The following is a 26,603-nucleotide window of genomic DNA, read 5'->3' as shown; positions in this document are numbered from 1 at the left end:
AATATAAACATGCATAGCAATGCACATACACACCCAATCTTCTTCCTCTCTCCAGGTAACCTCTCTCTGGAGAAGAGCAAACGTAAGAAGCCGTGCGACTGGCTGCCTGATCAGGGCTGGGAGGATATAGTGCGCCTTATGGAACTCTTTCCTAATGAATTTGGCACTTTAGCTGATGATATAGAGAAGAATCCTGAGGAATGGAAGAAAGTGAGTGGAAGAAATCATCAAACACACACCAGATGAACCTACGGTGAGATTCTATACATCACTTATGGAATCTGTCTTTCTGTTTCTGACACAGTGGTATGACTTGGATGCTCCAGAGCAGGCTTCCTTTCCAATGAAGTACAAGGAAAGCCTCACTCCCTTCCAGAAGCTTCTGCTGATCCGTTGCTTCAGGCTGGACAGAGTCTATCGTGCCGTCAGTGATTACGTCACGCTTACCATGGGAGAGAAGTATGAGGAAACTGAAAATCACTTATGGATTTTATAAAATAGCAGCATATTACACACAGATTATGTAATCACAGGGGTGTACATTTTTTAACTAATTATTATAAAAAATATGCTAGTATGGATACAAATTCAAGTTAGCTAAGGAAACTTGATTTGGTGTATTTTTACTATTTTACTATACTAAAATAACGGGGATTAAGAATTATATTTTGGAAAAGACATGAACACATAAAACCTTAGGGTTTTATTATAATAATTATATTTGATTAATATTTGTCCAAAAACTGCATTATGCAAATGTACATGCAAGTACTACAGAGGGAAAATGATGGCTGGAATACACTACACAACTTTTAAAATCCAAACAAATTTTAAAACAATAGGCATCGTACACTTGAAAAAAATGGGCATCATACTCTAAACTACGGAGGATTACACACAACCACACTTAAAAATGATTCCAAACACAACAAACTCTTGCAGAAACATGCCATGAAAACACCATGGGCCAGTGTGAAAAATTAGCGGTAAAAAGGCTTGGACACAGTTATTTTTTGGCTGACCTTATTGCAAATGCATTTGTAGGAGTTTCCCTTTTAGATGCAAATTTTTTGGGAGGAAAGTATTTAAATGAATCATGCAAGGTAACTTACTAAGGTTTGCGCTCGTCAATGCGGCTTTATACGTCTTAAACCAGACACTAACTGGTAGATTGCGTTGGTCATTATGGAAATGATCCGGCTGCGTCTGTGTTCTTTTATTTGCGCATCGTCAGTAGATCACGTGCAGAACTTTCCACTCCTATCTGCGCATTTTTGGAATTGCGCTCTCACGCTAATTTGCCCTGTTTAGTAAATCTGGCCATGTGTGTTCTAAAACCGATTCAAAATATCAAACATGTTTTTTTATCCTCTGACTGGATTGAATCATAATCTGTGTCCATCCAACTCAAACTTCCCAAAATCTATACACTGGCTCTGACTTTCAGAAACTACTCTACACTGCAAACCGGGACAAAAATGTGTGCAAATGTCGTGTAGCATATTCCGCCCCGAATGTTCATATAATAAAAGTCCAAGCTTTTTAATGTCAGACAATCAGAAACAATGGCATTTGTCTTTGTCACTTCTTCACTCTGTCACTCAGATACGTACAGCCCCCCGTGATCAGTTTTGAAGCCATCTTTGACCAGAGCTCCCCAAACTCTCCCATTGTGTTTATTCTGAGTCCGGGCTCAGAACCAGCCAATGATCTGATGAAATTAGCCAAACGCTCTGGCTTTGGGACCAACAGACTCAAATTTCTTGCCATGGGGCAGGGACAGGAGAAGGTAGAGTCTAGAGTATATGCTACAGTTCTCATGTCTACAGTGTGTGCTACAGTTCTCATATTTGACACGAGTACAGTGCACTGCGGTGGTGGATTGCATCTTGACCACCACCAATATCATAACGGACATATTTGGGAAATCTACCCTTGAACTCTACAAAACAGTCTGTAAAAAGGTACAAATATGACATTTCTATTTCAGGTTGCATTGCAGCTGTTGGAAACCGCAGTTGCACGAGGCCAGTGGCTGATGCTACAAAACTGTCACCTGTTAGTGAAATGGTTGAAGGATCTAGAGAAAGCACTGGAAAGAATCACTAAACCCCACCCAGACTTCCGCTTGTGGCTCACTACAGATCCCATTAAAGACTTCCCCATCGGCATCCTGCAGAAATCCCTCAAGGTCAGGACACATGTAATGCGTGAATATTTTAATGTGTGAATATTAATTTCCATGTTAACTATTGTTTTTCTCATGTTCACCTGCAGGTTGTAACAGAACCTCCAAATGGGCTGAAGCTGAACATGAGGGCGACATATTTTAAGATCCCTCATGAAAAGCTCATGGGCTGTCCTCACCCTGCCTTTCGCAGTCTGGTTTATGTGCTGGCCTTCTTCCATGCTGTGGTACAGGAAAGACGCAAGTATGGCAAGATCGGCTGGAATGTCCCTTATGATTTCAATGAGTCCGACTTCCTGGTAAGTTTGCTCTAATCTGAAAGTCCTTAAAGGTAGTGCTCAGATAGTATTGTCAAGTCTGAGACACTTTACATTGCATTTCGATTATGTAGTTTCATTGTCTCTCAGGTTTGTATGGAAATCTTGGACACCTACCTGACCAAAGCCCAAACTCAAGGAGATGCCGCAATACCATGGGCAAGTCTCAAATACCTAATCGGAGAGGTAAATATCACATTAAGTTAATCTTGTCTTTTTAGAGGCTGACTGCAGAAAATGATCAAAAGTAACAGTAAAGACATTTATAAGTTACACAAGATTTCTATTGAAAAGATGCTGTTCTTTTGAACTTTTTATTCAAGGACCAATAAGCATATTACAATGATTTCTGAATGATCATGTGACAGTGAAGACTGGAGAAATGGCTGCAGAAAATTCAGCTTTGCCATCAGAGAAATAAATTACTTTTTAAAATATATGAAAATAGAAAAGAGTTATTTTAAATTGTAATAATATTTCACAATATTACTGTTTTACTGTATTTTGATCAAATAAATGCAGTCTGCATGAGCATAAGATGCATGAGCACTTATTTAAAAAAAACATAATATGTATACAGTGTATATACTGTGTATATATATGTATATACAGTATATATAATTTCAAATGCATCTTGCAGGTGATGTATGGTGGCAGGGCTATTGACAGCTTTGATCGTAGGATCCTCACAGTTTACATGGATGAGTATCTGGGTGATTTCATCTTTGACACCTTTCAGCCTTTCCACTTCTTTCACAATAAAGATGTGGACTACAAGATCCCACCACACGGACCCAAGCAGGTTTATGTTGGTATGTTGCAGCTTAGAATCCAGCATCAGAAAGACTCTGGTTTGAATGTGACAGACACTCAAACTCTCCATTTTTTTGCAGATGAGATAGAGTCGCTGCCTCTTGCTAACACGGCAGAGGTGTTTGGTTTGCACCCTAATGCTGAGATCGGATACTACTCACAGGCTGCCCGAGACATGTGGACTCATCTTATTGAGCTACAACCACAGACAGGTACCTGATTTATATTACTGAAATATAGGGATGGCCTGAGTCGATCTCAAGGATCGATATCAGGGCAGATTAAGCATTTTTTTTAACTGGACCGTAGCCTGATCCTTTATTTTACGTCCGCTGTCATGCAGGTGTCATGCAGTAGGTGGCGGTATGCACCTTCAAGTGGGTTTGCCAACTGGCATTAAAAGGAAAAGAAGCTGATCAAATGTGCATGCGAGAGAACCATTCTGGCACGTCACACACTCATGTTCGAGCTTCCGTGTTTAGCATATTTGATGCGCACTTTAGTAAGGAATCACTCGAAACTCATTTATTTTATCTGCCATCAGACTATCTGAGACGTCATTGCCATAACGCATTTCTATGGGTTGCGTCTTGCTTCAGACTTAAATGACAGTCAAGTAAGACTTGTGATTTTGACAAGTAAGACATGGTCCTGGATCAACATATTTTGTTGATCCTGGATCAACATTCCTGTCCCAATCCCTACCCCTAAACCTAACCCTACCCATAACTTTTCCCTAAAATCAGAGGGTAATGAAAGGTTAATAACACTGATGTTTAAGTACTTCACTCTGGTTCGAAGCCTAAACTTGACATAAACTGTAAACTTGTCCCTCAAATCTGATTGGTTGATTGGAAAGTTGATTCAGGATCAACAAAGATGTTGATCCAGGAACATGTGGTACTTGGTGAAATCACGTTCACCCTTGAGGGACAGACTGGCATTCTGCCACCGCAATATTTTTTACATATATAAAATCCAAGTTTATCAGAAGTCCCATTTTCATAATTGTGACCACCACACATGTTTACATCTACCAATGTCCATTAAAAAATGTGGAAACATTCACTGATGCTTCAGAAGGAAACACGATGCATTAAGAGCCAAGGGGTGAAACATTTTGAACAGGGTGAAGATGTGTACATTTTTTCTTATTTTTCTTATGTATATATACATCAATAATTAGTCATACTTACAGGTTGTGATTCTGAGGAGCAAGTTGGTCCAAATAAACTGTGTGTACTGACCTGTGTGTATCTTTCAAGAGCAAGCGTTTTGCAAATCCCGTGTTGAACTCAGAGATTTGAGAAGCAGTCGTCAGTAAAATTACGTGTTGAGGGCTGGTCAAGTTGTTCGCGGGCGGACAACGTACAACATAGGCAAGCATTATGCAAATGTATTTTCTAGTGACGTAGAACCGTAAGGCAGTGGGATTCGAAATACAAACGACTTGTAAAAGCGGTTCAGAGTCGATTCTTTCATTTGGGAGACAATAACTATTTATCGTGCACTTTCGACTTTACAACTTTGCAACGTTTACATTCACAAACAGCTATATTACACACTGCATGAAAGGGAATATTCAAAAAACCACTTAAGCCACTTAAAGCTCCAGTCCGTAACTTTTTTAAGTTAAAAATAATCCAAAATAATTATATTAAAAAAACGTATTCTGCCAGTGGTCAAAACTATCTGCTTGCCATAGCTAGATTCAAAACGGTTAGCTTGTAATAATGATTTTAATTCCAGTGGTACTGGTGGGTTTCCGCGGGAAATTCGAGCATGTCTTTGCGTCATTACGTCACACCCGTACACATAAAGAAGGAGTTTCGTCTAGCCGGCTATACTGCGCGTGACGAGATGTTTAGATGTATAGGCTTTTCTCGCAGCACTTTACATAATTAAACTTATGGCATCCAGAAAGATCCAAACAACAATCATCAGTGTCAACTGGAGATTCAGCAGTTATAAAACCCAAAAGACTTCGTACTTCGGATTTAAGGTGGCTAGAGAAAGAGAAAGAAACCGTCTCATGCGAACACAAGGATTTAAACATCGGCGGGGCTTTTGAAAAGTGCGTGAACTCCGTGTTTTGAAGGGGTTCAAAACGGAAGAAGAGACGGCTTTTTTCTGCTGAACAAGTAAGACATTTCAATAGTTCAATCGTGTAACAGTACGTTTTCTTAATTCACACAGTTAAGGAGTTTCCTTTGTTGTGCCTTTCTCGTTTTGCTATTATGGAGAATATGAATTCTGAACTACACAGGTAACCATAAAACACATTAAATTTAACATTAGTCACGCAATGCTGATGTTGTTAACATGAACAATTTGAGGACAAAGTAGGCTATAATTTGCACGGTTGCTGTAAATCGCGTTGATTAAATCTAACGAAGCTTATCATGTCGAATGCTTTTTCCCCCTTAGTTGGTCAGAACAAAAATGGATTTTACTTACTTGTTCAGAAGACATTTTCTTAAGAAAATTCTTATGTTGGTCAAACTTTCAAAAAGTGTTTTTGTGATTCTGTATGACAGTATCCACACAGCGCGGTGACTGACAGCAGCACTCGCCTCAAAGCACTGTGTTCATCCGCGCTGTTTCATGCCGATTTACAACCCACGTAAAGATAATAATTCCGCGAATCACTGCAGTTACAGATTTCGAACAGAGAGATGGCGACAAAGAGGAAAAGATACGGACTGCAGCTTTGAGACAAAAATAATATGCAAAATATATTGTGTGTGTGTGTGTCTATATATATATATATATATATATACACTACCGTTCAAAAGTTTGGGGTCGGTACGATTTTAAATTCTTTTAAAAGAATTCTCTTCTGCTAACCATGGCTGCGCTTATTTGATTAAAAATACAACAAAAATCAGTTATAGTATTAAATATTATTCCAGTGTAAATCAGCTGTTTTCTGTGTGAATATATAGTAAAGTGTAATTTATTCCTGTGATCAAAGCTGAATTTTCAGCATCACCAGTGTCAGTGTCTTCAGTGTCAAATGATCCTTCACAAATCATTATAATATGAGGATTTGATGCTCAAGAAACATTTATTATTATTATCAATGTTTTTTTTAGGATTCTTTGATGAATAGGAAGTTCAAAAGACTTTTGTAACATTATAAATGTCTTTACTGTCACTTTCGATCAAATTAATTATTCCTTGATAAATAAAAGTATTGATTTCTTTAAAATTCTCACTGACCCCAAACTTTTGAATGGTAGTGTATATATAGCATATCAATCCTCTGTTGTTTTTCTTTATTTTAAAATGCTTGCTGCCTTTAAATACAATTACTTCCATGTATGATCTTAAGGTGACTCTGGCGGTGGCATTAGTAGAGATGAGTACATCAGCCAGGTGGCACGGGACATTCAGAGCAAACTGCCCGAAGCGTTTGACCTGGACGTGATCCGCAAGAAGTTGGGGCTGGAGATCTCCCCCACAACTGTAGTACTACTACAAGAGCTGGAGCGCTTCAACAAACTTACGATCAGGATGAGACGTTCTCTGGCTGAACTACAGCGAGTGAGTAACATGAAGACAGGGAGAAAGAAAATAATCAAACTATTACAGCTAACAATTAAAGGTGCACTATGCAGGAATTCCGTTTTTGTCAAACAGCGACCCCTAGAGTCGCTGTGGAGTACTTGTACTGTCGTAAATAGACTGCTGTCGGCAGTCTGTATTGTATGTGCGCCTCAAACACCACATGTATACGGCGCCGGGTTATTTCTGTTTGATGCTCATTTTATCAGAATTTTATCAGATCTTTTTTGCCGTAAAGCAATTCGTTACATCGCGAGACCTGATATCACGCGACACTTCCTGATGCTGCGGCCGGCGGTCCGCCGGCTCAAAGTTGCAAGTGTGTTTTTTCCGCTCACATGCGATAGGGGGATGCCAAACGACCACCAGTCAACCCGAAAAGAGTAATATAACCATTCCAATGACTCTGAAGCTGTTCGGTTGAAGTAAAAAACCTGCATAGTTCACCTTTAATACAACTGTTTATGATATACTTTGGTTGTTTATAAAATATGAAAAAAAAAAAAGTAGGTTTCTCAGTAGACCATATTTGCTTTCTGTCTAAAGGCCCTGGCTGGTGAGGTGGGAATGAGCAGCGAGTTAGATGAGGTGGCGAGAGCTCTTTTTAATGGGCATATTCCTGTTATCTGGAGGAAACTGGCACCAGATACTCTAAAATCTCTAGGGAACTGGATGATCCACTTCAAGAGACGACATGAACAGTACAGCTCATGGGTGAGAATCAAATATCACACCATATAGAAACATTAGTCTCATGCTCACCAAGGCTACCTTTATTTGATCAAAAAATACAAAATAAACAGTAAAAAAATTAAATATTACAATTTAAAATAAAATTTTTATTTTAATATATATATAAGACCGTGATACATTTTTTTCTAAGTTCCTTGATGAATAGAAAACAGCATTTATTTGAAATTAATTTTTTTTGGTAACAATGTAAAAGTTTATATAGTCACTTTCGATCAATTTAATGCATCCTTGCTGGAAAAAATAAAATAATTTGCAATGGTTGAATAGCAGAGGTGTTACCTCTAAAACATATTTTTTTACATTTTAAATATATTTTCAGACCTTTAAATATTTCTTACTTATTTAATGTCATGTTTTTTCAAACTTCCTGTGCCCTGGTTTAAATCAATTTTTAAATGCCAAATTTTCAGTGTGGACTTTTGACCTCCGCTGTATGTTCATTATGTCTACTATCTCAGCTCCTGTAAATCAACTTCTAATTGAATTTATCAAATGTGCTACTAAATAAATAAATACGTTTGATCTCATTTATGTAGGTGGATGAGGGAGAGCCCTACGTGATGTGGTTGTCAGGCTTGCATATCCCAGAATCGTACCTGACAGCACTGGTCCAGGCCACCTGCAGGAAGAACGGCTGGCCTCTGGATCACTCCACTCTCTACACACAGGTTACACACTACAGGAGTGAGGACGAGGTCAAAGAGAGGCCAGGACAGGGTGAGAGCACACAACATCCTGCACATAAAAAAATGAACATGAGGACATTGAGACTCAAACACATGTTCTTCTTTGTTTTCTGTCAGGATGTTATGTATCAGGACTGTATCTGGAGGGGGCAGACTGGGACATTGAACAGGGCTGTTTGGTGCGCAGCAAACCCAGAGTTCTAGTGTCTCAACTTCCCATTCTCAAAATCATTCCCATTGAAGCACGCCGCCTTAAACTCCAGGCAAGACTGACTCTTTTTTTTAAATCGGGTGTTCAGTTCATGACATCTCAGAATATCTGTCTGGAAATCCGTGTAATCTGTAAGTAAAGTGTATCTTTGGCTTATTTTGTAGAACACCCTGAAGAGTCCAGTCTACACCACCTCAATGAGGAGGAATGCTATGGGTGTTGGACTGGTGTTTGAGGCGGATCTTTTCACCACCAAGCACATTTCTCACTGGGTACTGCAGGGAGTGTGTCTGTGCCTCAATGCTGACTGAGACTCTAACTGTTATGAAATTCAATTATTTATAAGAATAACATAAAATATATGAATAACTTCATATAATAGTAGAATGTTTTGTTTGTGACCAATGATATTTATTACAATTTTAAAACACCTCTAACGCTGTCAAAGTGTTTTCTGTTTCACCACTGGGTGGCAGCACACCAATTATTGCTGCTAGAACCTGTTGTGTTCAGTCTTTGAGAAAAGATCTCAAACTAGTTGATTTCACAAAAAAGTTAAATAAGAATCATTTTCTGCTTGCTTAAATGCACTCTTAACAAGCAGAAAAACTTAAAATTTTTAGATTAATCTGTTCAAAGCAACTAGAACAACAACAAAAAAACAATCACAATTTATTGTTATAAAACCTGCCACAAAATTCATTATTGACAGCACAATATGTTTTCCATGAATAACTCTGCATGTAGATGCTCTGAACCCGTTTTGTCATTGTTAACTAAATCTATCAGAAAGTGTTTTGATATAAAGTTGAAATAAAATATTATTAGATATAGCTAAATATTAGATAAATAGCTAAAGCATTGAAAATTCCCATTTCCACCTTCAGGGCAACAATTAAGAAGTTCCATTAAACTAAAGATGTTATGAATTTGCCTGGAAGAGGACATGTGTGTATATCGTCCTAATGCACAGCGAGGAGGATGGTTCAAGTGTCCAAAGATCACAAATGGAGAATTGCAGAGATGAGTTTAGTCTAGGGCTCGGAAAGCCTACAAAAACCCCCCAAAAAAATCCCTACATCACCACATGTTGTTTGGGAGGGTTTCAAGGAAAATCCTCCTCGCTCATCCAAAAACAAACCCCAGCATATTCAGTTGTCAGACACGACTGGAACAGGGACGGGATTCTATAGTCAGATGAAACTAAAAAAAGAGCTTTTTGGCAGCAAACACACCAGACGGGTTTGGTGCAAACAGGGATAAAAAGTACCCCATGCCCACGCCACGGTTAAATATACTGATGGATCTTTAATGATGTCGGCCTATGTTTTTGCTGGAGGTCCTGGACATCTTGTTCAGACACATGGCATCATGGATTCGATCAAATACCAACAGATAAAAAAAAAACCTGACGGCCTCTACTAGAAATCTTATAATGGGCCGTGGTTGGATCTTCCATCAGGACAACGATCCAAAACAAACATCAAAATCAACACAAAACTGTGTCACTGAGCACAAAATGAAGCTCCTGCCACTGCCATCCCAGTCCACTGACCTGAACCCTGATGAAAATGAGTGAGGTGAACTGAAGAGAAGAAGCGCCAACATGAAGAAATGGTCTCTAATCTCTTGTCAGGTCTTCTCTAAACTCATCAGGCATTTTAGAAGAAAACTGTTATCTTGGCAAAAGGAGGTTGCAAAAAGTATTTAATAAAAGGGTGCCAATAATTATGGCCAATGTGTTTTGGAGAAAAACATTTATTTCATCATGTGATTTCAGTGTTTGAACAGTGGAACAGATGAGGAAGCATTCCAATGAACATGAAGAAATGATTTCTAAAGCATATATATATACACTCACCGGCCACTTTATTAGGTACCCCATGCTAGTAACGGGTTGGACCCCCTTTTGCCTTCAGAACTGCCTCAATTCTTCGTGGCATAGATTCAACAAGGTGCTGGAAGCATTCCTCAGGGAGTTTGGTCCATATTGACATGATGGCATCACACAGTTGCCGCAGATATGTCGGCTGCACATCCATGATGCGAATCTCCCGTTCCACCACATCCCAAAGATGCTCTATTGGGTTGAGATCTGGTGACTGTGGAGGCCATTTTTGTACAGTGAACTCATTGTCATGTTCAAGAAACCAATTTGAAATGATTAGAGCTTTGTGACATGGTGGAAGTAGCCATCAGAGGATGGGTACATGGTGGCCATAAAGGGATGGACATGGTCAGAAACAATGCTCAGGTAGGCCGTGGCATTTAAACGATGCCCAATTGGCACTAAGGGGCCTAAATTGTGCCAGGAAAACATCCCCCACACCATTACACCACCACCACCAGCCTGCACAGTGGTAACAAGGCATGATGGTTCCATGTTCTCATTCTGTTTACGCCAAATTCTGACTCTAACATCTGAATGTCTCAACAGAAATCGAGACTCATCAGACCAGGCAACATTTTTCCAGTCTTCAACTGTTCAATTTTGGTGAGCTCTTGCAAATTGTAGCCTCTTTTTCCTATTTGTAGTGGAGATGAGTGGTACCCGGTGGAGTCTTCTGCTGTTGTAGCCCATCCGCCTCAAGGTTGTGCGTGTTGTGGCTTCACAAATGCTTTGCTGCATACCTCGGTTGTAACGAGTGGTTATTTCAGTCACTGTTGCCCTTCTATCAGCTCGAACCAGTCTGGCCATTCTCCTCTGACCTCTGGCATCAACAAGGCATTTCCGCCCACAGAACTGCCGCTCACTGGATGTTTTTCTTTTTCGGACCATTCTCTGTAAACCCTAGAGATGGTTGTGCGTGAAAATCCCAGTAGATTAGCAGTTTCTGAAATACTCAGACCAGCCCTTCTGGCACCAACAATCATGCCACGTTCAAAGTCACTCAAATCAACTTTCTTCCCCATACTGATGCTCGGTTTGAACTGCAGGAGATTGTCTTGACCATGTCTACATGCCTAAATGCACTGAGTTGCCGCCATGTGATTGGCTGCTTAGAAATTAAGTGTTAACGAGCAGTTGGACAGGTGTACCTAATAAAGTGGCCGGTGAGTGTATATCTTCCATATATCTCATCTGTTCCACTGTTCAGACACTGGGGGGCGCTCTGGTCACATACAGGCTGATTTCACTTATCAAAGTTAGTGCTAAGGAACTGTTTTGTTTTTGTTGGTAACACTTTACAATTAAGTTCATTAGTTAACATTAGTTAATGTATTAACTAACATGAACTAAAAATGAGCAATACATTTGTTACTGTATTTATTCATCTTTGTTAATGTTAGGTAATAAAAAATACAGCTGTTCATTGTTTGTTCATGTTAGTTCACAGTGCATTAACTAATGTTAACAAATACAACCTTTGGTTTTATTAACGTATTAGTAGATGTTCAAATTAATATTAACTAAGATCAATACATGCTGAAGAAGTATTGCTCATTCTTAGTTCATGTTAAGGTAGTTAACTAATGTTAACTCATGAACCTTATTGTAAAGTGTTACCGTTTTGTTTTACTTGGTTAAAAAGGTTTGAGACGAGCATATGAGACATGGGGTCTGTAAATAGATTTTGTAAAAAATAACACTAAAACTAAAATTAGGTGTGGAATCTTTAGACAGGCCAGATCGTTTTTTTTCAGTGACATTAATCAGATATATCCTCAGGCTGTTCTCTTGCTCCCTGGACCCAGCACTGCATCAGACAGGAGGACTGCATCACATCATCAGGTTTATATATATATATACAGTTAGACTTTTCGAGGTTTTTTTTACAGTAAGTATTAAGATTTACAGTACCATAACCGTATTTCAGTTTTACAAACTACATGGTACTGTAATTGTGTAATACAGTGCATTACTGTAAAAATCAAGCTAATCAGTACACTACTGTAATTATTTTTATTTGTACTAAATATAAATTAGATTTCATAATTTTGATATACCATTTTTTTTAAAAAAAAATTTTACAAACATTTCATATACATCACAAAATAAACAGTCTACCAATGCTGGAAATGATGTGTTAAATTTGTACACATTAATGTGTAAAATGAGGTGGGTGAGTTTAGGGTTTTGTGTTAATTTTAAAGGAGCTGTATGTAAGATTGTGGCCAAAACTGGTACTGCAATCACTTTCAAATTACTGTAGAGCGGTGTATCCCCTCCCTGACTCGAGGTTGCCAGATAGGCTGCAGGATCCAGCAGGAACGTAGTCTGCTCCAAGAAGTGGTAACTAGAGCAGAGCTGGCAACCCGGATCCCGCAACACTACTGACATTAATGACTTCGTGATTGGTAGATAGGTGGAGGGTGGAGCATCAGACCAAAACACAACATGACAACATCAATATCAGTTGAGGGCTGCAACTTCACATTTTAAATGACAATATCCTGGCCGGACTACTGTTGTCAGTGATATAAGTATTTGAAATGAACATGATTTCTTAATGTCTAGTGACATATCAGGGCCATTTTATGAATAATTGACATAAATTTCTTACATACAGCTCCTTTAACAAAGTAAATATGTCAGAAAGCCACGGTTAGCACAAAGATGTGTAAACCTGTTAAAGTAACACCAGGTAACTTTTCAACCTTCATAATATATTTCCAAGTCTCTTGTGATGGTACATCGACTTACAATAGGTTGAATGACACGTCTGCCATAGCCTGACGGGGTCGGTAGCGTTTTTAATCGTACTTTTAAACTTCGGGTTTCGGGTAGTAACCGGCGAACAAAGAGAACTACAAAATTCGACTGCTTTACGGCATATACGTCACTTCCACCACCACCCCCACTTCCTTAAAATCGGACGTGCGAGCCAAATGTTATAGTCATGGCCGAAGCAGCACAGAAAAACAAGAAAGCAAAGGTTTTATCGGAGCAAAGCAAAAAGAAAAAAAGAGAAAGTGATCGCGTTAAAGGCAGAACAGAATTGGGCCAGCATTTTCTCGCTGGCGTGAGCTGAAGGAGGAGGAGGGGTGCCCGACCGATGCAGACTTGGCAAAAAACAAAACAAAAAGTCAAATGAAAGCCTATGTCTAAACGGCTTGTACAAGTTTGGTAGGGGCTACATTCTTGCAAGTAAATATATAAGATGTACAAAATCATATTTTAGGATACCTAACATGTCTGTGATATTTGTTTATTTGTCTTGCCTCAAGCTATAATGCAAATCGATTTGTAAAATTTGCAGATTCATTTATGGTAGCTTGATATTATAATATTGACGATATATGGTTATTATCTACCACTCAAACATTGCATTGAAGTATCATATAGATCCAGTAAAACGGTAACCAATAGACTAGGCTACTATAATGACGCTGGCTTGTAAACGTGATCATCGCGATCATTTGTCGTTAGAAAAAAATAAAACCCATGAAATTATATTCATATGACATGCTGAAATATATGCCACTGTACCTGGGATGAAGACATTTCAGACAAGACGCAAGCAGAACACCTGCATGTGACCTCCTCCTACAGTGTTCAGGGCTATCGTGGTTGTCAACAATTGCACGTGCATGTAGGATGACAGAGTTTACGACAGTAGTAGAGGTCTAGAGGACAATACTGTTTCCCAACTGTAGGGGGACCCCGAGAGCAAAAGTAACCTGGTGTTACTTTAAATTAACACATTATGTGCTGTCCATCACTGCACAAATTGTAAAAAAAAAAAAAAAAAAAAAAAAAAAAAGTACATAAAATCCTAAACAAAACGTTAGCATTTGACAAAATTATTGTAGAGGCATTGGTTGTTTAGCTTATACAATTATTATAATGAAATAGCAACCATTACATTCATAAAACTACAGAATATAAATACATTAAAGGATTAGTAGTTCACTTTAAAAAAAAACTTTTGCTGATAATTTACTCACCCCCATGTCATCCAAGATGTCCATGTCTTTCTTTCTTCAGTCGAAAAGAAATTAGGGTTTTTGATGAAAACATTCCAGGATTTTTCTCCATATAATGCACTTTGCTGGGCACCAAACGGTTCAAGGTCCAAAAGACAGTTTCAGTGCAACCTGCAAACTGTTCAAAGGGCTTTAAACGATTCCAGACGATGAATAATGGTCTTATCAAGCGAAACGATCGGTCATTTCAAAAATAATGTCAAATGCTCGCCTTGCTCTGTTCTGTGATGCACGTTCGTGACTCTCCTGTTCGAACTCGTTCATCAAATTGAACAAATCTTTTTTCGAGTCATTTGGTTCATTTAACGAACGAAATGAACGAATTGACTCGGAAAAAGATTCGTTCATTTTGATGAACGAGTTCGAACAGGAGAGTCACACAGAACAGATCAAGGCGAGCATTTGAGCTTATAAAACTTAAACTTTGTTATTTCTTTTTTAAATGAGCGATCGTTTCGCTTGATAAGACCCTTATTCATCGTCTGGTGTCGTTTAAAGCCATTTGAACAGTTTGCAGTTTGCACTGAAACTGTCTTTTGGACCTTGAACCGTTTGGTGCCCAGCAAAGTGCATTATATGGAGAAAAATCCTGAAATGTTTTCATCAAAAACCTTAATTTCTTTTCGACTGAAGAAAGAAAGACATGGACATCTTGGATGACATGGGGGTGAGTAAATTATCAGCAAAAGTTTTTTTAAAAGTGAACTAATCCTTTAAAGGGTCACTCCACCCATTTGCATTAAGAGGTCCATTGTTAGACAACCAGTCATACTATTGAATGGTCGTGCAACATTCTTTCATTTTCCCCTGAGACGAGAGAAATCTACTATTTACCTTTTTCACTTCCTCCTACAATGACGCAAAAATCGTCATTTGACGTCATTGTAGGAGGAAGTGTAAAAAGGGGGGATTTCTGTATAGACTACAAGCACAAATTCCCACCCTTTCAAACCCGCCCATAGGGGGTTGTGCCTAATGCGCTAACAGAGCTATCACAGATCAGTGGGTGGGACTTCACTTGCAGATACTGAAAGCAATATCAGCCATCTTGTTTATAAGCTAAGCTAACAAGCGCTGTGGAGATAGGAAGTTACGACAATGACGGAAGAAACTAAACATGATATGGAAGTAGAGGATTTTGAAATTCTGCTGCTCGAATCCGCTCTTCGTGGCTATCTTTACGAGCCGCAATATAGTGAAGAGCAGCTGAGGCTGATGGAGGATCAGGAGGCGGCTGCCTGTCGCGAACGAGGAGCCCGGACTGGGTCGAGCTGAGGCGGGCTGCTGGTGCGTGTGCTCTCGCTGTGCGCTACGGACACAGATAGAGTCCGTCTGCTGCAAAGAATTTCAACGATCGCAATTTCTCCTAGACGAAATCTCTGAATCAGACGACCACACGGACGTTTGTGTTGTGATGTGAACCATCCTAGTTTCGCCTGACTGAAAATCCAGGTATCATGCAATAATTCACCATATAGAAAGAAATACAAACGAGTAATTCACTAATGAGTTTGCCAATGTAACGGGGTTCGTTGTTGTGGGAAGAAGGAGGCTGGAACCGGCGAACATTTAAACATTTTAATAGTAAAATAAACAAATACAAAACAAAAGTATAAGCCAGCTGGCCACACACAACAGAAACAAAACATAAAATCAGGCCTGTTCCTTTTATGCTTCCGCTCCTCCGTGAGAGATATGAGACCGCTGCACAGGTGCCATTCATTATCACTCGCGTCGTCCTCTCACGTCCCTCGCCCTCGTCCTGCTCGCCACAGCCAACTAACTAGACATTTTTTGTGAAATGAATTTCAAACTCATTTAGCAGCTAGCCTTCTTGTAGACGGAAGAGTGATTTCTCTGATGTTTGCGCTGTTCTGGATTAGTGGGAGTGGCTTGCGGAGCTGTGCAACGTGGTGCATTGTGGGAGTTGTTGTCTTACATACAAATGCGCCCTAAAGTTATTTTCTGTCTTTTCTCGGTCAAGAGGGCACCAAATTCAAAATTTCTTTTACATTTCGACTACATATATAACCCACTTTCAATAAAGATTAATGTTGAAATGGGTGGAGTGACCCTTTAAGCAGTCAAAAAGGAAATGTCCAACACAGGGCAAAACACAGTTCTTTTCACAATACATGACACATAACCCCACCTTCAAAATAATTATTTTCAAAAATTTGTTGGATTCATGTACTGGTGGCCAAAATAAGTATTTAAGTGTCCTAATGTTTTTGAAAGAAGTCTCTTTGATGCTCAAAAACATTATCAATGTCTGACTGTCTACTGCTCCATCTTTTCCACAGCATCGGAGTAAAAGTCATCATCAAAATAATGTTTAAAGAGCCAACACAATGTTTTTGTCCACCTTTGTGAATAAATGAACTTCTCCAAAGATTGGTTCCTGTTCAGAACTTGACTGACAACATCAGAATGTTCCCTGGTCTGTATGCGTGTCCACAAACACAAATGTACTCAGTCCTTCAGAGGAGATCACGGTTCCAACACTATTTTCTACAAACTGGAAGGTTGGTGGTTCAATCCCCGGTTCCACCTGACCAAGTGTCGGTCCGTGAAAGTGCTGTATAAATGCAGTCCATTTACCATTTACCATATGAGAGAGAGAGAGGAGAAAATTCCATAGTTTTTTTAGTTTTATTTAGTTTTTTTTTCAGTGAAGGGGTTCCCGTTTGAGACAAATACACAGTAAGACACATTCAAGAAATCACTGAGTGATGATCGTTCTCCTTCCAGTTGTTACATGTATGTCCTGTGTTTCCCCCGTTCTTTGTGTATTTGGTTCAGTCCTGTTTCCAGTTTCCCGCTCCTCGTTAGTGTTTAGTTTATTCACCTGTGTCTAGTTCATTTGCCCCAGCTGTGCCTTGTTTCCCTAATCTGTTCTCTGTGTATGTAAACCCTGTGTTCTCCCTCACTCCTTGTCGGTTCTCGTTTATGTAACGTTGATGTTAGGTGTGTTATCCTCTGCCCGTCTGCCTGTCTGTATCCGTTTGTTGTTTTGCTTTATTTAAGTAAAGTCTATTGTTTTTGGAAATCCTGATCTCCTCGTCTTCCTCTGCCTACACCAACCGTAACAGAAGAACCGACCGTAAGATGACTATCCCCGCTGTTCGCCTCCTATGTCTTGAACAGGGGGATCAAACTTTGGAGGACCACACCCAGACCTTTCTTGAGACGGCGTATTTGACTCACTACCCGGACTACTGCCTCTGCACATTCTATCTGGTGAGTCTAAACGGCTCGTACAGAGCGCAGTTGTCCGGAGAAGGTCCACGGGATGATTTTGCCGCCTTTGTGGAATGGGTGCTGGTGTGCTGTAATTCTACATTCACAGTATGCTCTGGAGAAGAGGATCTCGCCAGCACCCTTCCAGAGTTTCTCTACGTCACACCCACTATCAGTCCAGCCCCCAGATCGGTCTATGGGAAATCGGGACTGGTTTCCAGCATGGCCGATCCCCCGTTGATGTCAGCACATGCTGCCAAATGGGGCATCGTTCCAGAGCCTTCTCCGCCGATCCCGTCCAGTAGTGAGCCCGTCGCCTGCCCGCCAGAGCCTGAGCCCGTCGCCTGCCCGCCAGAGCCTGAGCCCGTCGCCTGCCCGCCAGAGCCTGAGCCCGTCGCCTGCCCGCCAGAGCCTGAGCCCGTCGCCTGCCCGCCAGAGCCTGAGCCCGTCGCCTGCCCGCCAGAGCCTGAGCCCGTCGCCTGCCCGCCAGAGCCTGAGCCCGTCGCCTGCCCGCCAGAGCCTGAGCCCGTCGCCTGCCCGCCAGAGCCTGAGCCCGTCGCCTGCCCGCCAGAGCCTGAGCCCGTCGTCTGCCCGCCAGAGCCTGAGCCGCCTTCACTACTGGAGCACGCCTATCCGCCAGAGACTAAGCACACCACACGTAAGTCCACTCAAGAGGAGACTGCATTGATGGTGATGTCTGCGGCGATTTTGTGTGTGTGGGCTACACACACATCAGTTCTGGCCCATGCATCCAGTCCTCCCGAGCCTTCTCCGCTGGTTCCGTCCAGCCCAGCCGAGCCTTCACAGCCGGTTCCATCCAGCCCAGCCAAGCCCGCACCACTGGTTCCGTCCAGCCCAGCCAAGCCCGCACCGCTGGTTCCGTCCAGCCCAGCCAAGCCCTCATCGCTGGTTCCGTCCAGCCCAGCCAAGCCCGCACAGCTGGTCACGTCCAGCCCTGCCGAGCCTGAGCTTCCCTGCAGCCCTGCCGAGCCTGAGCTTCCCTGCAGCCCTGCCGAGCCTGAGCTTCCCTGCAGCCCTGCCGAGCCTGAGCTTCCCTGCAGCCCTGCCGAGCCTGAGCTTCCCTGCAGCCCTGCCGAGCCTGAGCTTCCCTGCAGCCCTGCCGAGCCTGAGCTTCCCTGCAGCCCTGCCGAGCCTGAGCTTCCCTGCACGCCTGCCGAGCCGGAGCTTCCCTGCACGCCTGCCGAGCCGGAGCTTCCCCGCACGCCTGCCGAGCCGGAGCTTCCCTGCGCGCCTGCCGAGCCAGAGCCTTCTCCGCTGGTCCCGTCCAGTCCTCCCGAGCCTTCTCCGCTGGTCCCGTCCAGTCCTCCCGAGCCTTCTCTGCTGGTCCCGTCCAGTCCTCCCGAGCCTTCTCCGCTGGTCTCTGAACCCCCAAGCCTGTCTCTGAACCCGTCACTCCCCCCAAGAAAATTTTGGGGGGGGGATATAAGCCACCCTGGCCACCTGAAGTGGCCTCTCCACCCTGGCCACCTGAAGTGGCCTCTCCACCCTGGCCACCTGAAGTGGCCTCTCCACCCTGGCCACCCGAGGGAAAGTCTCCACCCTGGCCACCCGAGGGAAAGTCTCCGCCCTGGCCTCCTGCACGTCCTGCTCCGCCCTGGCCTCCTGCACGTCCTGCTCCGCCCTGGCCTCCTGCACGTCCTGCTCCGCCCTGGCCTCCTGCACGTCCTGCTCCGCCCTGGCCTCCTGCACGTCCTGCTCCGCCCTGGCCTCCTGCATGTCCTGCTCCGCCCTGGAGGCTTCCTGCTCCGGGTAGGCCACTCCCTCGTCAGCCTCCAGGGCGCCCACCCCCCCACCCTTATTGATGTTACTCGGCGCGAGGACGCGCCTTGCAGGAGGGGGAGCTAATGTTACATGTATGTCCTGTGTTTCCCCCGTTCTTTGTGTATTTGGTTCAGTCCTGTTTCCAGTTTCCCGCTCCTCGTTAGTGTTTAGTTTATTCACCTGTGTCTAGTTCATTTGCCCCAGCTGTGCCTTGTTTCCCTAATCTGTTCTCTGTGTATGTAAACCCTGTGTTCTCCCTCACTCCTTGTCGGTTCTCGTTTATGTAACGTTGATGTTAGGTGTGTTATCCTCTGCCCGTCTGCCTGTCTGTATCCGTTTGTTGTTTTGCTTTATTTAAGTAAAGTCTATTGTTTTTGGAAATCCTGATCTCCTCGTCTTCCTCTGCCTACACCAACCGTAACACCAGTAGCACATTTCAGCTTTGATTACCATTTCTAAGAGAGCACCTTTGTGGTTTTCACGAAAGCTGAACAGTGGTGGCCTAATACAGAACAGGGTATAGCTGAGTGGGAATTGCCATGCTTTGTTGTTGGGTCTGTTAAACAAATTGGAGTTCGGTTTAAAATGTAAACAATAATGAGATTACTACTTTTGCCTGACTTGATGACTGCAAAGACAGTAAAATATTCCACTCAGCTATTGTTCTACTCAAAACTGTCCTGTCATCTTTACTTCATTCTTTTATAAACATAAGGCCCAACTTCCTTGCTTTTGTACTTGATGTTTCTACTCTTCAAGAGGAATTAGGAGCAAAACTTGAGCAAAATATGGGCATGAAACCGAGAAGTGTCATAAACCACGAACAATGGTTTGTATCATTTCAATACCAGTTGTATCACATGCATACTAGCATCTCTCCTAATACCATTCATAAATAAATAGGGAGTGAAGCCAGGACCTGTGGATGCCATGGTTGTAGTGAAGCCCAAACCAGATGCTACTTCGGCAAGCGGAATTAGGTATGCAGAGTCCAATTAAATAGGCAGATTACAATGTGTTGCAAAATATATGTTATTGATAGCTGTTAGATAATGGTGTATTTCCTAGTGAGTACTTTTCCTGCTGCGTAGTGACATCTTGGTTATCTCAAATGTCATGATCAGGCTGTACCGCTACGACGAAATACACAATGCAGTCGACTATTAGATAGTCTGAAGTCTATACAGTTACACCTCATAAGAATCCTACAATGGCCTGATATTGTTATTCCAGATCTACACTTTACAAGGGATACAGTGGTGAACTACCAGACCCATCAACCCTCAACCCACTACCTGCCTATGCTGACATGGAACCAGACTCTCTTCCCCTTATCTGCAGAATGAACATCACATCTGACAAACCACTCGTGGACTCCATTTTTGGAAAGGTACAAACTGGCAGTATCCTGTCATATCAACACCCACCACCTCCACCTGACAATGTTGTCATCCATGAGGATGCACCACCGTTTCCAAAAGTGCCACTGGAAGGTTACCATCTACAACAAACAGAGTGTTCATTCGCCATCATGACGGATCAAGAAAAGCTGCACCTCAGTTCTCTGTCTGTGACTTTGACACAGTCACATCAGATTGAGGCAGCAACCAGATGCCAAAGTGCAACACCCGAGTGGCATTCCCTGAGGAATGCGCGTTCGTGACGTCACGTAATACGCAATTACGTTGAAAAGGTCTCACAGAACAGAGTCATCACAGAACAGAGCAAGGCGAGCATTTGTGCTTATAAAACTTAAACTTTTTTATTTATTTTTTAAATGACCGATCGTTTCGCTAGATAAGACCCTTATTCATTGTCTGGTATCGTTTGAAGCTGCACTGAAACTGTCATTTGGACCTTGAACCGTTTGGGGCCCATTGAAGTGCATTATATGGAGAAAAATCCTGGAATGTATTCATCTAAAACCTTAATTTCTTTTCGACTGAAGAAAGAAAGACATGGACATCTTGGATGACATGGGGGTGAGTAAATTATCAGCAAAAATTTTTTTTTTAAAGTGAACTAATCCTTTAATCCCCTTTTAATTTAGACATACTATTTAAAATAATAATAATAATTAAACTGATACTGAGAGCATATACTCTCTTAGCTGTCTTAGCCACACTTTGCTCTATCTAGTGACAACATCAGACAGCATCAGGTGTGAAATCTTTAGACAGGCCAGATCGTTTTTTTCAGTGACATTAATCAGATATATCCTCAGGCTGTTCTCTTGCTCCCTGGATCCAGCACTGCATCAGACAGGAGGACTGCATCCCATCATCATGGAACCGGAGCTCACTGTTGGGGAGCTGAACTTAGACTAAATTAAATAAGCAGAACTACACCAATTTCAATACATTTTTCAGCAAATGATGCATGCTTGCTTGCTGATGATGCTTCCGTCAAACTGCATTGGCAATGGCAACAATTCAAGGGATTCATTTAGGAAAAAGAACTAAAATGCCCTCTTCTGTTTATGTGATTAGTTGGCACATGTTATGAAATCTTAGATTACAATAAAAAGGGTTATTTGAATTGAATGTCTCAACCTTTGGCAGTTCAATCAAATGCTTAGTCAAAAAAGCGATGTAAAACCTCTGAGCTGATTTCACTTATGATTCATCACTCACACTGGACATGGAAGGTCAAGTGCATTGCATTAAGGGATACAGTACTTCAGCAAAAGCTCTGTTGTGTACTGCTCATTTTGCCAAATGTTCACAGAATTTCATTCTATACACTGCCACAAATGTTGTATGGTATGATATTGCAAACAAATCCATTAGAACACAGTTACATGTGAGAAAGTGCTAACATGTTAAGATATCAATGCAGATGTTAAGATTTTGAAGATCTGAGTCTGCTTATGGCTCTTTGCATGTGCATCTAAGAAAAGATGATCTAGTTTCTAAATCTTCAAACAGCAGGCACAGATGCCAGACTTATAATCTGTTCTACAACCAAAGTCCCTTTCCCAGTTCTAAATCCGTGTTCCAGCACACTTGCGTCTCACGGCTGGTTTGGGACCTAATGGGTGACGTCATTGCGGGGAGATGGAGGCCATTTACTGCCCTGCTTTCCCCGTCATCCATAATAAGTTGCCTGCTGCCATGCTGTGATGTATACTGTACGTAGATGCTAGTGGAATGTTCACGGATCATCCTCACAGTTTGTCTCTAGTAATGTTAATTATTGTATTCTCTACATGGGTGTAGAATAGACACTTTTTTTATTGTCAAGCATAATCAGTTTTTTATTAAAGCATTTTTGCAAGCTATCTACTGTTCAAAAAATTGGGGGCAGTAAGATTTTTTAACATGTTTGAAAGAAGTCTCTTATGCTCCCCAAGTTTTATATGATCAAAAATACAGTAAAACAACAATATTGTGAAATATTATTACAGTTTAAAAATAACCCTTTTCTTTGTTCATATATTTTAAAATGTTATTTATTCCTGTGATGTCAAAGCTGAATTTTCAGCATCATTACTCCAGTCTTCAGTGTAACATGATCCTTCAGAAATCATTCGAATATGCTGATTTGGTGCTCAAGAAACATTCCTTACTATCAATGCTGGAAACACTTATGTTGCTTAAATTTTTTTGTGGAAGCCGCATTTATATGAACTAGGAATATTCTCTAACATTTATTTTTTTGTCAGTTTGGTTAATCTAGTGTATCCATGCCAAATAAACATGTTAATTTCTTTCTTTAAAAAAGTCAAGTGGACCCCAAACTTTTTCATAATTTCATAATTATGCTATGCAGTTATGCCGACTAAATTCTGCAAATTCAGTCTGGAATATAAATGCCGTCTCAAAGCCTTCCAGCGGCTGTGGCTGTCTCAGGGGGGGGGGGGATTATGTTGACTCTGAGAAGCCAGAATGACATAGATCTTACCTTCTATGGAGACTCTTTGTCTGAGTGGCTGCTATGGAAACACCGGCAGAGAGAGTGAAGGTTGGGAAATACTGATGACTGAATATGAAATTAATAATACAGGGTTATTCAGGCTGTTAGTTGCATAACTCACATTGACCTCTGACATTTACATCTATGCTGATTATTTGGATGAAGGTGTAGGTAAAAAAAAATAGTATATGTACATTGATTAATGATCATTGCAACCCAAGACTTGGCTTCAAACAAGCATTATAAATCCTGCCTCTACGCAAATGATTTTTGTCTCTGGATAATCACCACTCAGACTCAATGCCCTACAGCAATAAGATGAATTGGTTTTGGTTGGACATTGGTTTTGCATGGTATTATAAATAAGACAGGTGGATATCTGCTCTCTTTTTTTGACTTGCAATCCTCTATGTCTGAAGATTGAGATCTGTATGATTTATGCATCTTAACCCTTTTGCCTCCTTAGGGACATTTTTGGTCTTGTCAGGTTTTTTTTTATCACTTTGCCTGTGTTAATGCTAACTGCATAAAATTTGGCACAGGTGTGTATTTTTATTGTAATTTTACTATTTCACCACTATTTCCTTAAAAAAAATCTTTTTGCACTAGGTACACAAAATACTCCCACTCAGCACCTTTAGGACAAAAATGGCCCCATTGAAACCCATTAAAACTGCTTCTTCTTCTTTTTTTATCCCAGGGCCATTTAACTATAAAATAATGCAATCTTTGTTAAAAAGACTTTCATTCTGTTGGCAAGGCTTCAATTTTTTATCATATGGTGCCATTTTTTCAGGTTTGGTCTATTAATCAAATTCTCGCTTTATTCCTGTTTTCTGCTTCGGCATATTATAGAGCCAATTGGATAAATTATGCAACGATATTTGTGTGGGTGTGTTGGTATGGATGTCAGAGTGTGGTTGGTATGTGTGTTATAATATATATATATATGTGTGTGTGTGTGTGTGTGTGTGTGTGTGTGTGTGTGTGTGTGTGTGTGTGTGTGTGTGTGTGTGTGTGTGTGTGTGTGTGTGTGTGTGTGTGTGTGTGTGTGTGTGTGTGTGTGTGTGTGTTTGTAATATTGAGAGAGGAAAAACTCAACTGCAAATCTAAAATCCAATCACTGTGTGCACCAGTGGAGTTTTGCTGCAATGGGGAAAATCTGTTACTGCGCCCAAACAAAATCTTACTGAAAGCTCATTTTTTGAGATATCAACCTCAAATTTGGAACACAACTTATTTATATTAATGGCTTTGATTTTCTTGCCGTTTTTGAGTTCAACTTGTTTTATAAAATATATATTTTATATAAAATAATGTTCATAAATAATTTACATAAGCTTAAACATATAACTTTTTTTGGATTGACTTATTAATTTTTTCTGATTTACTTAAGCAATAATCTGCCATGGGGGTCTTCTTTAAAATGATACCAAACTTAAGTCTGTGCTCCCAAGCTTCAAAATTTTATGACAGTTTTTTGATGTGGACATTTTTGTCCTCTATGGAGCTGTGTGTAACTTTTTTAAAATGAGGCACAAGGGTTAAGCCACTACTGTGAGTATAAAAGATCACAATTGGCCCACTGGAGATTGACAAATTTGATTAGATTGCTGTGAGTATCCTTTCATCTTCACACCGTTGCTTTCAACGTTGCTTTCCTGGCTTTCAGCTGCATAAATGGCCTTTCTGCACTGACTAGGAAGCCGGCTACCTGTCTGTGTTTGATGTGTGGTATAGCCTACTACAGAAGGCTAGGGTGTACTGACCAAGATCAAGATCAGGGAACCAATGTGAAGAAAGCAGCACCACACCTCTCAAAAAATGAGCCCTTTTCCTTGGTGTAGCTATCAATACAGATTTGCATATTTGATCGCAATTCATTTAGGCCTTGCCCTTAGGCCTATATTTCCGTTATGTCCATTTTTTATCACAAATGAACGAAATTATATCTACTAGTGGTGTTTCAGACTTTGTGAACTCTTCATTAAAATAATTGACTGATGAGAGTTTCGTTTCGGGATTAGTGTAGCCTATAGGCTACTGTTTGCTTCACTAAAGAGCCGACTCATAAGAGTCATTTGTTCGTGAGTCCGTCTACATGTCGTGTATGTTTTTGATTCAATAAAAAGAACCGGCTCATAAGAGTAATTTGTTTGTGAATTGGACTACACAACATTGCGTGCATATTTTCGTGCAGCCCCAGAGGACAACTCTCGATAGACGCACAGATGTTTGTTGCCATTGTTTCGATATTATGTTCTATAATTGCATCATAGCCTATTTACGCGCCAGAGAAACAAGCGCGCAGCCATCTTTATAGAATTTAGTTTGAACTTCGGTTTCTATGGCATCGCTGTTAGCTGGTGAAGTGGATTTACTTGTAGAGTAGGCTAAACTGTTACGTCCAAGGACGTATTAATTGTGTGTCTGTAACATACCGGGAGTGTTATGTGCATGTGTATTTTTCTTCTCTCTCTCTTTCTCTTTTCTTGTGTGTCTTTAATAGGATTAAGGGCTTCCACCTGTGCTCGTTAACCCGTGAGTGTTGTCCGCGCACTGATTGGTGCGTGTCCTGAGGAGTCTAATAAAGCAGCAGAGAGAGCGCTGAGGAAAGGGAGAAACATCGCGGCGTTTTGGGGTTGTTCCGCTCCCCAAGCCCAGAAGTGAGCGCTGGTCACGCTCTTTGGTGTGTGTAGTCACAATGTGTGTCCTAACGTGACTCTTGAAGTTATTTTTCTTTTCATTTATGATTAGTTAAGAGTTTGTGGGTAATGTAGGGTGGAGGATAGCCATAACTTGTCTCCTGTTTAATGGTTAGTTAGGGAGTGAGGGAAGTTATCTGTTGTTCCCTATGAGACAAAAAGGGGAGACGTAACAAAACACATTAACTTTTCATCAGATGTCACCATGAAATTGCATTTAAGAAGCAACTTTACATGAGTGTAAAGAAGTGTAAAGAGTGTGAGAAGTGTAACTTTACATGATATTTAGATTATGATGTCCCAGAAAGAGTCAATTTTGGGTCATGTTAATGATATCTCTGATGTCTGTCAAATGTATGCTGACGATTGTTTTTCATGCACATGCAAAAATATGCAGCTGACTATAGTTACATTAGCAAAAAATTGAGTTTTTCAAACCTAATGCCAAGAAAACTGTCCAAAGTTTTATACTACAAGGACAAATAGAAGAGAGCCTGC

The 26,603-nt window shown here is 41.1% G+C and overlaps 1 protein-coding gene across 1 annotated transcript in view; it reads left to right on the top strand.

Moving 5' to 3' along the window:
- The window catches only part of dnah10 (dynein axonemal heavy chain 10), a 41,675-nt gene extending 32,708 nt beyond the window's left edge, over positions 1-8,967 (top strand). Inside the window, exons 67-79 of the mRNA XM_056257404.1 lie at positions 56-210; positions 305-459; positions 1,606-1,789; positions 1,991-2,191; positions 2,278-2,487; positions 2,596-2,691; positions 3,146-3,317; positions 3,399-3,530; positions 6,653-6,864; positions 7,432-7,599; positions 8,175-8,355; positions 8,442-8,587; positions 8,700-8,967. Coding sequence (XP_056113379.1) covers positions 56-210; positions 305-459; positions 1,606-1,789; positions 1,991-2,191; positions 2,278-2,487; positions 2,596-2,691; positions 3,146-3,317; positions 3,399-3,530; positions 6,653-6,864; positions 7,432-7,599; positions 8,175-8,355; positions 8,442-8,587; positions 8,700-8,846 — 2,159 coding nt within the window. The 3' untranslated portion in view covers positions 8,847-8,967. The remainder of the gene's footprint in view (positions 1-55; positions 211-304; positions 460-1,605; positions 1,790-1,990; positions 2,192-2,277; positions 2,488-2,595; positions 2,692-3,145; positions 3,318-3,398; positions 3,531-6,652; positions 6,865-7,431; positions 7,600-8,174; positions 8,356-8,441; positions 8,588-8,699) is intronic.
- The last annotated feature ends 17,636 nt before the right edge of the window (positions 8,968-26,603 follow it).

This window comes from Rhinichthys klamathensis, unplaced genomic scaffold, assembly GCF_029890125.1.
Source record: "Rhinichthys klamathensis goyatoka isolate OS25496 unplaced genomic scaffold, OSU_Roscu_1.1 h1tg000137l_1, whole genome shotgun sequence".
Taxonomy (NCBI): domain Eukaryota; kingdom Metazoa; phylum Chordata; class Actinopteri; order Cypriniformes; family Leuciscidae; genus Rhinichthys; species Rhinichthys klamathensis.
The sequence above is the reverse complement of the archived record's forward strand: the minus strand, read 5'-3'. Positions and strand labels throughout refer to the sequence as shown.